The sequence below is a fragment of the Scyliorhinus canicula genome, chromosome 2 (genome assembly GCF_902713615.1).
Source record: "Scyliorhinus canicula chromosome 2, sScyCan1.1, whole genome shotgun sequence".
Lineage (NCBI taxonomy): Eukaryota > Metazoa > Chordata > Chondrichthyes > Carcharhiniformes > Scyliorhinidae > Scyliorhinus > Scyliorhinus canicula.
This window is the reverse complement of record NC_052147.1, coordinates 29,248,052-29,260,629: the sequence shown is the minus strand read 5'-3', so window position 1 is coordinate 29,260,629 and position 12,578 is coordinate 29,248,052. Positions and strand designations below refer to the sequence as shown.

The following is a 12,578-nucleotide window of genomic DNA, read 5'->3' as shown; positions in this document are numbered from 1 at the left end:
CTTTGACACACTTTTTACATTTGTTCTGCCATTAACACATTCTAATCTCTTATGATGTGGAGATGCCGGCGTTGGACTGGGGTGAGCACAGTAAGAAGTCTTACAACACCAGGTTAAAGTCCAACAGGTTTGTTTCAAACACTAGCTTTCGGAGCACTGCTCCTTCCTCAGGTGAATGACCGGAGGAAGGAGCAGTCCTCCGAAAGCTATTGTTTGAAACAAACCTGTTGAACTTTAACCTGGTGTTATAAGACTTCTTACTGTAATCTCTTATGAGCCACTATCAGCACCATTTATATTCCCTTTGTCTTTCTGTTCACGGCATCTTTGTCAATCTCCACCCATCACTGGCCCGCTATCCAGCCCCACTGCTCGACGCAATCCCCCCCTCCGTCGCCCCCTTACCCTATTTCCAGTTCTCTGTAGCTTCAACAAAGAGTCATCCAGACACAAAACATTAGCTCCCTTCTCTCTCCACACATGCTGTCAGACCTGCTGAGATTGTCCAGTATTTTATCTGTGCTATTTAACTCAAACTCCATGCAGTTCAATGAGACTGAACAAAGAAAGAATGGGGCAAGGGGAGGAGGTTTCTGTGTGTGGCGAAAATTGTATAGAACGGGGAGAGATTGAGTCAACAAAACTGACTCCCATCAGAGAGATCGGGAGTCTAGCTGGTAAGAAAGGCTTTTTGAAATCCTGGGAAGCAAGTGACGAAGGCAATAACACAAAAGCAGGCGACTTGCTCACTGAGGTGTGGAGAATGGAAGAGAGATAACAAGAACTGCAGAGGGGCAGCACCGTGGCACAATGGTTAGCACTGCTGTCTCAATGCGCTGAGGTCCTGGGTTCAATCCCGGCTCCAGGTCACTGTCCATATGGAGTTTGCACATTCTCTCCATGTCTGCATGAGTTTCACCCCCACAACCCAAAAAGATGTGCAAGGGAGGTGAATTGGCCACGCTAAACTGCCCCCTTAATTGGAAAAAAATAATTCAGTACTCCAAATTTATATAGAACTGCAGAAACATGAAAGAAAAATAGGAAATTTTGGAAATACACAGCAGGTCCTGTCAGAATATATATTTTTTTTAAACAAACAATGCAGGGTGCCATTATTGACATGTTTGTCAAAGTGTCAGTGTCTCACTAATACATTATACAAAATACCCACAAAGGTTCTTCTGCAGACGGGAGCATACAGCAAAAATGTGCTTTGCACCTTGCATCAGGCAGATAATGTGGTTTCCTAAGAATGACCATTTTGACTATTACTAGCTGGAGCAGCTTCCCATTCTGGCTCATCAGTGCACCAAGCATTTCCATAGAACGGCTCTGGAATTACTGATTGGAAAAGACAGTCGATCAGCTAGCACACTCTCCAGGTCTGGGGCATATTGTACAGAATCTTGGGTGGACAATAAACTACAAAGGAGTGAAATTGTAATGCAGATAACTCTGGCAGTTGTGTCCGTAACTGCAAATGAAGTCATCTCTGTGGCTTAGTAGTGAGTAGATAAACCTGCTGTTGTGTTGTAAACATTGACCTGTGCCTACTCCATCATCCCCTTTTAAATTGTAGCAATGTGCAGGTAAAGTAGTCACATGCTACGCTGAATTGCTGTATGAGCGTAACCAGGTAGCCAATGTACTCACCAAATATGGAGTCTCAGTGGCTGCATGAATAATATTGCTAACTTCAAGATCTCAGTCAGCACTTGCAACATAGACTAGTGAAGGAGTAGGGGGCCAAAGCCTATTAGCATTTTTAAATGCACACATTACCATTTTCCAATCATTAATTTTCATTTCTTCATTTTTCATCCACACCTGTTCCATTTCCCACCAAATTACAGAGCGAGGAACCTCTCCCAGCCTGCACAATAAAGGAGTTAAACTGCAAATCTGTGGTATCTCTCAAACAGATCCAGGAACAGGTCTCCTACCAATACTCCCAGCCATGTTGCACAAACAGAAGACAGTGGCAGAAAAACAAATTCACCAACTGATATCAATAATGTAACTGTGCTGGGTCGGGGAGGGGAAGATATCCGATATCTACAAGCTTATGCAGGAGAAGGAAGAGGCGTCAGTAGAGGAGCTGAAAATGAAGTGGGAGGGGGAACTGGGGGAACAGATCGAAGACGGGACATGGGCTGATGCCCTGGAGAGGGTAAATTCTTCCTCCTCGTGTGCGCGGCTTAGCCTCATCCAATTCAAGGTGCTGCATAGGGCCCACATGACTGGGACGAGGATGAGTAGGTTCTTTGGGGGTGAAGATAGGTGTGCCAGGTGCTCGGGGAGTCCAGCGAACCATGCCCATATGTTCTGGGCATGCCCGGCATTGGAGGAGTTCTGGAAGGGGGTGGCGAGGACGGTGTCAAGGGTGGTGGGATCCAGGGTCAAGCCAGGATGGGGACTCGCGATCTTTGGGGTTGGGGTAGAGCCGGGAGTGCAGGAGGCGAAAGAGGCCGGTGTGCTGGCCTTTGCGTCCCTAGTAGCCCAGCGAAGGATTTTGCTACAGTGGAAGGACGCAAGGCCCCCAAGCGTGGAGACCTGGATCAATGACATGGCGGGCTTCATTAAGCTTGAGAAGGTTAAATTCGCCCTAAGAGGATCGGTACAAGGGTTCTTTAAACGGTGGCAACCTTTCCTCGACTTTCTGGCTCAACGATAGGGTACTGGGACAGTAGCAGCAGCAACCCGGGGGGGTTGGGACGTTGATTATGTTAGCTTATTTTATTTAAATTTGATTTATCTAATTTTAATTTATGGTTAAGTTCTCTTGTTTGGGGGGGGGGGGGGAATGTGATACATGTGATGTTACGGTATGGGGGGAATTGTGGGTGTTATGGGGCTGTTAGTTGCATATTACTGCTTTTTGCTATACTTTTTGTTATATTTTCTGTAAAAAATTCCAATAAAAATTATTTAAAAAAAAAAAAATAATGTAACTGTGTCACATGTGGCTCAGTTGACAGGACTTGTCTGGGAGTCAGAAGCTTGTGGGTTCAAGTCTCACTCCAGTACTTGATCACACACAAAAAAAAAGAGTGCAGGGCCGTGTGGAGTGCAGTTTTTCAGATAAGATGTTAAACTGAGACCGATTCCATGGCACTATTCTGAAGAGGAGGAGGAGTTATTCCTGGTATCCAGGCAATATTTATCACTCAGTCAACATATTAAAGTAAAAACAAATTGTCTGATCATCATCACATTGCTGTTTGTGGGAGCTTGCTTTGTGTAAACTGGCGCTTTCTACATGGCAGCATGAAATAGGTCTTCAAAAAGTACTTAATTGGCTGTAAAGTGCCTTGGGACATCCTCCGGCTGTAAAAGGCACTATGAGGAAGGGACGGGTTAGTGAGATTAGTGAGATAGCTTCAAAGGTCTGGCACAGGCACAATGGCATTCCATGATTCTCTGATAAATACAGGCCTTGATTTTCATTGCATTTGAAAGCGTAACAATGGCAGGTTACCAAATGAACTCATGTCCATCTTGAAATGCTAGTCCGCCCAGCAAATAAAAGGGTGTCACCGAGCTTTGACACGTCATTTTAAAGGTGAAACTGTTGGCACACCGGCCGTCATGCAGGCAAATATGAGGAAGAGAGCTAGAAAAATCTGCCAGAGACTTGCTTTCTGTTTCAAAGGAACTAATGAAAAAGGTCATAACACTCCTTTGTGAATCAGCAACTCTACTGTTGATCCTTTGAATGAGATAATACGGTCAAGGCCATAGCTGCCTGTTTAAGGAGTTTGGCAAATATCTCCATAGGCCTATTGGATGTTTGTGACCAAGAATCTTCCCTTCCTAACAACACTAACAAAAATAAACACAGGAACTGGTCAGCCATTTTCCTGCTGTTTGCTAGGTTGTGCTGCATCTAAATTGACTGCTATGTCTCCTCAAATATCAGCTACTCTGCGTCAATGTAATTCAATGCATTTGAAAAGCATCAAGACAGTTTAGACAATATTACAGCAGCAACCCACTCTTTTCCTTCATATCCACATACAAAAAGAGCCGAGTCTCGCAACCGATTGCTTGTCTCAAACTACCCAGTTGACTGATATTTGAGTCAGAAATATAGAAGCACATGAAATAAAATCCCAGTGAATCAGTGATATCACAACTCAAACACATTATCCCAAGTGGAAGGACCACATTCTTCATGAGAAAATGATAAACCAGGGTGCGAAAACTGTTTCCTCCATAAATCTTGTTGTTGGCTGGATAGAAAAGGGCACTATGAATTATGATGTATACATTGCAAACAGAAAACTAGCAAAAGCCGACAACACCGGAAAACTCAAAATCAGTCTTGTAACACCTCTCCCTTTTCCCTACTCAATCGTTGCTCTGCCAGGTCCTCATACTTCTCCCTGTCCCTCTACCCACTGCCTCTCCTCTAGTGACAATGGAAGGGATCTAACCACTGCACACCTGAGGTTGGGAATACCTGTTTTCATGGAAACTCACCATCATACAGCAGTGGCTGGAATAGCTTTCACTGGCAGCAGTAGCTTGAAGGACTTCTTTTGAGGGAAGAGGTGGCAAATTTTACAGCAGGATTAGATTAATACTATTTTTATCCGTATGTAAGAGGTCTTTGTCACCAGGTGGCAGCAATAGAGCGGAGAGGAGGAAGGGTCGGTTTGGAGGCTGAGGAGAGGGAGAAGGGGGTCTGAAAGACCAGGTTGTTAATGTTGGAATTTTGCTGCAATAAAGTACAAGCTTTCGGTTGGTAAACACGAGCAGCTGAGTCCAATTGGGGGCAGTATTAAGGTTTCATTCTCAGAGTCTTAATAAGGGGTGGGATTCTCCTACCCCCCGCCGGGCTGGAGAATCGCCGGGAGGCGATGTGAATCCCGCCCCACCGCCATCTGCCAAATTCTCCGGCGCCGTTTTTTGGCGGGGGCAGGTATCGCGCCGCGCCGGTCGGGGGCCGTTGGCTGCGCCCCCCCCCCCGGCGAATCTCCGGTCCCCGATGGGCCGAGCGGCCACCCGTTCTCAGCCAGTCCCGCCAGCGCAAATTACACAAGGTTTATACTGGCGAGACCTGGCTCTGCGGGCGGCCAAGGTGGCCTGGCCCGCAATCAGGGCCCACCCATCCGCGCGCGGGCCTGTGCCCTGAGGGCACTCTTTCCTTCCGTGCCAGCCGCTGCAAAGCTCCACCATGGCCGGCGCAGAGAAGGAACCCACTGCGCATGCGCAGGAAGCACAGCAGCGGCTCTGGGAACACGCTGGCGCTCCTGCACATTCGCCAACTCTCGCCGGCCGGCGGAGGTCCTTCGGCGCCGGTTGGCACGGCGCCAATCACTCCAGCACTGGCGTAGCCCCCGAAGGTGCGGAGGATTCCGCACCTTCCGGGCGGCCCGACGCCGGAGTGGTGCACGTCACTGTTTGCCACTGGTACGGCCACCCGCCGGATACCGGAGAATCCCGCCCAAGGTGTTTACACTGCATGTTGTGGGAATTGGAAGAGTGTGTCGCTATACTCTGCAGGCTTGGATATAAACTGGTCTTAAAGTACAGAATGGCTTCAGACTCATTTTTTTCTCAACACACGAATATTGGATTTAACACAGGTCAGTGGGAGACCATGTTTGCTTTAGAAAGGGGGAAACATTGTGACTTGGGGCCGACTACAGAAATTGTTTACAGGTAGCTAGGTGAGTTGGAGGGGAAGCACCCCTGCTGCTCCTTTTTGCCCACAAGCAGTGCTGGAAAGACATGGGAAACACAGCCGGTCAATGTAAAATTTAAAACGCAAGTAAATTGGAGGTATGCATCCCCCTTAAAATGTTTGGAAGCAGATTGGTCGTCTGTTCTCTTTTTAAACCAGAAGTGATCTTGAATAAGACACTAAATGGGCCTCAGCTGGACACAATTCTGGGCGCCACATTTTAGGGAGGATATGAAGGCCTTAGAGAATGTGCAAAAGAGGTTTACAAGAATGCTCCAGGAATGACGCACTTCAATCTTGAAAGTAAGATTGGAGAAGTCAGGACTCTTTTCTTTGGAGTAAAGGGAGATTAGAGAAAAGGAGATCGAGAGGAGATTTGATGGAGGCATTCAAAATCATGAAGGCTCTGAACAGAATGGATAGGGAGAAACTACCTCACTCGGGGAAGGATAGAAAATGAGTGGGCGCTGACTTAAAGTAATTGGCTGAAGAAACAAAGCGATACAAGGAAGAACGTTTCTCATGGAGGGAGTAGTTACAGCTTGGATCGCACTGTCCGAGAGATTGTGGAGGAGGCAGGTTCAATCGTCGTATTCAGGAACAAATCTGCAGGGTTATGAGGAGAAGGCAGGAAAATGGCATGAGGTGAAATACTCATTTGGAGAGCTGGTGGAGACATGATCGGCCGAATGAGCTCCCTCTGCACTGTAACCATTCTGTAGCTCCGTGGTCAAGGTAGATTCGGATTGAAGATCCCAACACAACCATAACAGTAGGCATGCAACAAGAAAGATATGCATTTATGTTGGAAATCCCAAAGCATTTTACAGTCAACTAAGTACTTTTGAAGTGTAATGTAACCCAATTATTAATGTAATCGAGGCATGAGAAATTGTAATCAATGTGATAATATTGGTTTCATACTGAATGCATATTTATGCTTAAAAAGAAAACTGAAGTCCAGTTCTGAATTGACGATGGTCATTTAACATTCAAGTGGAAAGGACACAAAAATGAAACACTTCCGCTTCAACTCTTTCAACCAAGACGAAACTGGAAGGATTTAACATTTCTACCATTTATATAAAACAGTAACAAGCATAAAATAAATGATCCGGTCAACAGAAATATGAAAATAAGGATAACATGCCTCCAAGTAACGCTTTTCTCACATAAAAATGATGAGTTTATATTCCACAATCCCTTCATCCATTCAGTTACTCTTAAAACAGAGTGAAGGAATTGTTTATCTCACAACATTTATGATGCTCAGGAGACACAAATTGGTGGGGGGGGGGGGGGTATTTGATGGGGACCAGATTTGTTCCTCTGCCCGAATGCATTTTATTTTTCCAAGCACCAAACTAAAGGTTCCTCCATCTGGGACACGAGAAATCAACCGCTCTGCAGCTCAGAAGAAGCCCGATGTTCCTGCTCCGATAAAATTTTCATCACAGCAACATTAACCTTAGCCTCTCCCCCCCCCCTCCCCCCCCCCCCCAAATATTAAAAAGCAATCCGCAAATCGCCATTGGCAAAACAGAACGTGAAGACGGTCACAACGCAGTTTATACACCTCGCCCTCGATGCATCCATTCATGAAACAAACCCACAATTTTATTCCAAGCATGAATCAACACCTAGAATGGAGATCATGCAACTCACCTGCACAACGTCAATGCCTCTTTTCCTAGAAAAGAGAATAGAACAATTAGAGGAAAGCAGTCCTTACACAATTTACAGAAATATGCAACTTCTAAACCGCAAGCTGTGAAAAAAAGTTTTTTTCTCTCAAATTTAGAGTACCCAATTATTTCTTTCCCAATTTAGCATGGCCAATCCACCTACCTCTTCACATCTTTGGGTTGCGAGAGTGAAGCCCACCCAGACACGGGGAGAATGTGCAAACTCCACACGGACAGTGACCCGGGACCGGGATCGAACCTGGGTACTCAGCGCCATAGGCAGCAGTGCTAACCACTGCGCCACCGTGCTGCCCTGAAAAAAAAGTATTGACCTGATTGTGGATCAGAGCTTCATTTTTCCCGTCATAATTAATTTTCTCAAACTCTACAACAATGAACACAACTAGACAGCTAGACTCTGATGGTTTTTGTTTTGCAGATGGTGCCAAAGCTTTAGCCTATTCCAGATTTTAACAGGACAAATAAACTCTTGATATTGCACCAATGTGCATGGAAATGGATCAGGGACAATGGTCTTGAATCAAGGAACATGATTTTTGAAAATAAGATGCCTTGCATATTGGAGTGTGAACTAGACACCAAAATTCTATCTTCTAAATCTTTTGACAGGTGTGAGATTTGCAATTTTGGTCCTACTCACAAATCTTTGTCGACTCAACTGACTATTAAAGGGTGAAATTCACTTTCAAATTCTGCTCAGGGTCCTGCGAGATCATGGGCAGCTTTTCCTTGTGTGACTAGCAGGGAGTCGGCGGGGTAAGGAGGAGGTTGAATGTAGTAAGAAGTTTGCAAAGCTTTACCAAAAAAAGCCTACCTTTTCACAGGTTTTTTTTGAAGTAGCAATGAGGCCTCAAGAATCTGTCCATTATTATTATTAGGCCACACACAACGTTACAAAAAAAGCATGATGATTTAAAGAAACCTCGTAGCTGTTAGCACTCAAGACCACTGCTGCCGAGGTGCTCAAGACCCCCAAATTTCATCTTGCAACCCCTGCAGGAAATGGCAACCCACAGTTTAGAATTCCCTCAATCAGCACTTCCCAAGTGTTGCAAAAGCAGCCATCTGTGACACAAGTAACTACAGTAAATAGATACAAATTAAATTTATTCCAATTGGTACTTTGGTTTCAAAACGTAAGAGCATCCTGGTCAATAACAATTAAATTGATACATTACTAACATTGAGTCATTCTTCTCCGCTGTGCTCCACTACATGCTTGCCCCATAGATTAAACTCTGTTTGCTTTGCACAGTTCAAAAATGTGGCAGCCTAGCCCCTTCAGGGCCATGTGACCCCCCATGTGCCTATCCCGCAGGAGCATGCGAACCTGGCCAGTGGGAAGAAAGCGCAGGCCCTGGGTGGGTGGACCTGGGAGTCAATGTTATTTCAACTGCTGTTCCTGTACATTGTTTAACTTGGCTGTTCAACGAACGATGGAGCACTTGCTACAAGGAATTCCTAAAGTCGTGGTGTACTTAGATGAAGTCTTGGTGACTTCACAGGGAGAACATCTGGCCAGCCTACAGGAAGCCCTTAAGTGGTTTAGAGATACAGGCATAAGACTCAAAAAGGGAAACGTGCACCTTTCAGTTCAGTAAAGTTACATATTTGGAGTTTAAAGTTAACGGCAAAGACCTTTGGAAAATAAGATGAAAGCCATCAAAGAGGTTCCTGCACCTAAAAGATTTGCAAATTAATAATTTCTGGGTTTGGCCAATTAATATAACCGTTTCATCCCAAACCCGGCAACAACATTATCGCCGCTACACCATCCCCTGAAGAAATATCGACGCTGGCACCGGAAAGACTTGCAACAGCCCCTTGAACACATCTAGCTGAATTTACAATCGTCCAACTTACTAGTTCACTCTGACCTAGACAAACAGATCATCATAACTTGCAATGCTTCATGATATGGGATAAGAGCTGTCCCAAACAGAATGGAAAACCACACCAACCGCCCCCCCAGAGGTTAACCAATGCAGAGGTTGAGAAAGAGCCTGGCCGTGATATACGGCATAAAGAAAATTTCATCAATATGTTTACGGTCACCGTTTTACCATCATAACCGATCACAAACGGTTATTGGGTTTACTCCATGAAGAGAAGTCCATTCCACCATTGCTTCGGCTAGGGCGCAGCAGTGGGCTCAGTGGGGTTTTCCAGCATCGACCGGGTACTCAGATCTCCGATGCGGACGTTCTGAGTCAACTCCCGTTCCGTCAGAGCGTGGCTCCCCCACCGTTACCCTGGCTTTAAATTTATTGGATACATTGCCCATGTCAACGACTCACACCCGGAACTGGACTCAGGAAGGACGAGGTCCTATCAAAGGTTAAGTGGATGGTTTTAGGTGGCTGGCAGTATGATAGGTGGCTGGCAATATGATAACTCGGAGTAGATCAGACCCTACAAACTGAGGAAAGACTAATTCATTTGCTAAGACGGGGGATTACCCTGGGGTTCCTGGCTGGTGGTACCACCCCAGCACGACAGCTGTTACTGCAAGCACCACATAGCGCACATCCTGGTCAAACCAAAATGAAAATGTTGGTCAGGAGCTACAGATGGGTGGCTGGGGATTGACTAACGTTTGAGGATCTGGTCCACCAGTGTGCCAGTCACTGCAAACCCTGCAGCTCAACTGCATCCCTGAGTTTTTCTGGCCCTTTCCTAGGTAAAATGTTCTTGGTTCTGGTGGATACCCACTCCAAGTGGTTGGATGTCCAAGAAATGACAATGACTTTGGCAGCCACCAACAAAGCTTCAAGACGGATTTTCATGATTCATGGACTCCCAGAAGTTATAGTTTTGGTTAACAGCACCACCTTTATGCGGGAGGAATTCCAGCTTTTTGTCCTGACTAACAGAATACAACACACCCGAACAGCCCTCAATTAGCTGGCCTCGAACAGACTGCGCCTGGTGGAATTAAGCAGTGCAACCGTCCCAATTGGAGAAACAGCCAGACAGGACATTGTGTCTCAAGCTAGCCAATTTCCTCCTTTCATACAACACCACCCCGAGTCACACCAATGGAATTGTTGATGGGCCGTCATCTCTGGACTCGGCTGGACCTGGTGTTTCCCAATTTGGCGGGAAGGGTGGAAGTGAGGCAGGCTCCGCAAAAGAAATACCATGACTCGACCAAAGGTAACAGATCCTTCAAAGCAGATGATCTAGTTTTTGTCAGAAACTTTGGGGTTGGACCAACATGGTTACCTGGGAAAAAAAGGTCTGGGCCTGTGTCTTATTTGGTGGACCTAATAGAGAGACAGGTGTGAAAGTACGTGGACCACTTAAGGAGAGAGTCTGTAGCTCTTGACAGCAAAACAAATGGATCCAGTATTTACTACTAATGTTTCTTCATCATGTCCAGAAATGGAGGAACCGGTTGTTTCAGAGGAGGCCCCGCCTGCTGCGTCAGAGGGAACTGGGGAGGGGAGCAACACCGATGCACCTCGGAGACCTTTACACAACCAGCTGTTGCTGGGAACAAAGATAGGCAAGGCCAAAACAGCCATTGCCAGCTTAATGATTCACCAACACATATTGCCCAGTAGGAGAACACGAGTCCCAGAGGACTACTGGCACCTGCAGAACTGGATCCCAGCATAAAAGCAAATTACTGCGGATACTGGAATTTGAAACCAAAGAGAAAATGCTGGAAAATCTCAGCAGGTCTGGCAGCATCTGTAGGGAGAGAAAAGAGCTAATGTTTCGAGTCCAGATGACCCTTTGTCAAAGCTCTGACAAAGGGTCATCTGGACTCGAACCGTTAGACATCTTGGAATTTTCTTCCATCAATGGCAATTGATTAATGATTAATTTAAAATCCAAGAATTATTGATTTTTTTTTATTCTAATTTAGCGTGGCCAATCCACCTACCCTGCACATTCCCCAGCTGAGAAGGTAAACAGACAATTTGCAGATGAGGTTCGTGTTGCCCAATGAGATGCTCAAAAGCGGTAAGGAGTGCCTACAGGTACTGTAGCTGTCCTTGATACCCCAGAGGTATGGCAACTCAGCAGGTTGGAAGCTGCCATGTCCTTAACACTCAGTGGGTACCTAGCCACTGAAAGAATTCAAATAATCAACAACTTGTATTTACACAGCACTTTAGCAAAACATCCCAAGACACTTCAACAAAGCATTGTGTCAAAATTTGACACCTATATATAAAGTATTAAAGGCAGATGAGCAAGCTTGGTTAAAGAGATAGGTTTCAAGGAACACCTTAAAATAAGAGGAAGCGGAGGTGGGGAGGCAAAGGGGGAATTAGCCTAGAAGGCCAAAGGCATGATGGCAAACGGCAAGGTGAAGACAATCTAGAGGCTGGAGCTCTTCAAGGGTTGTAGGACTGGAAGAGGTTACAGAGTTAGAGGGGGACGAGGGCACAAAGAATGAGATTTTTTTTTTTTTTAAATTAAGTTGTTGTATTTTAGCCAGTGTAGATCAGTGAGTATAAGGGATATTGGTGAATAGGGTTTGGCACGAGTTAGGAAACAGGCAGAAGAGCATTTATTATTTTTAAAATCTCAATTGGAATCCTAGAATGATGGTAAGATGTCCAATAAAGGAAAACGAACGAAAACATTGATTAGGATGCTGGCCCAAGAACAAATTCTGTATCAATAGGGATAAGACCATAGCCACTGTAAAGTGTGCCTACACCAGATCTTTTCCATTTGCAGACTGATTTGTTCAACACAATCATACTGTACATTATGCAAAGTACACATAACTGAGGTAAAATTCCACATGCATCCAATGCAAATAAAGCTGTAGGGCGAGGAACAATTTGTAGCAGATTTAAATGCACTTTGAGAATGGGCAACGGTCTGGTAAGTGGCAGATAACCTAGGTAAGATCATGCAAGTAGGAGGGACCATAACCAGGTACAGTTACACTTTACATCAACCAGAACTGCAAGTGGTCACGAGGGAAGAAACCAAAGCCCAAAGCAAACAGGCTGTTCAGCTGGACTGACAGAACTATTTAATATAGAATAAATCACACCATCTTGTCTTTATAAAGGACCTTGGTTAGACCAGATTTAGAATACGGTGTCCAGTGTTGGTCCTCTCACATAGTGTGAGGAACGAGTTCAAAGAAGAACACCAACTATAACTCAAGGTTTAAACAATGATAGTAAGTCGATGGGCTTAAAATAATA

General features: G+C 45.3%; 1 protein-coding gene across 2 annotated transcripts in view; it reads right to left on the bottom strand.

Moving 5' to 3' along the window:
- The window catches only part of LOC119951775 (inositol-tetrakisphosphate 1-kinase-like), a 243,560-nt gene that overhangs the window by 196,377 nt on the left and 34,605 nt on the right, over positions 1 to 12,578 (bottom strand). Inside the window, exon 3 of one of the 2 annotated variants that reach the window (XM_038775133.1) lies at positions 7,358 to 7,382. The exons of the other annotated variant lie outside the window; for it this stretch is intronic. Coding sequence (XP_038631061.1) covers positions 7,358 to 7,382 — 25 coding nt within the window. The remainder of the gene's footprint in view (positions 1 to 7,357; positions 7,383 to 12,578) is intronic. 2 annotated transcript variants of the gene reach the window in all.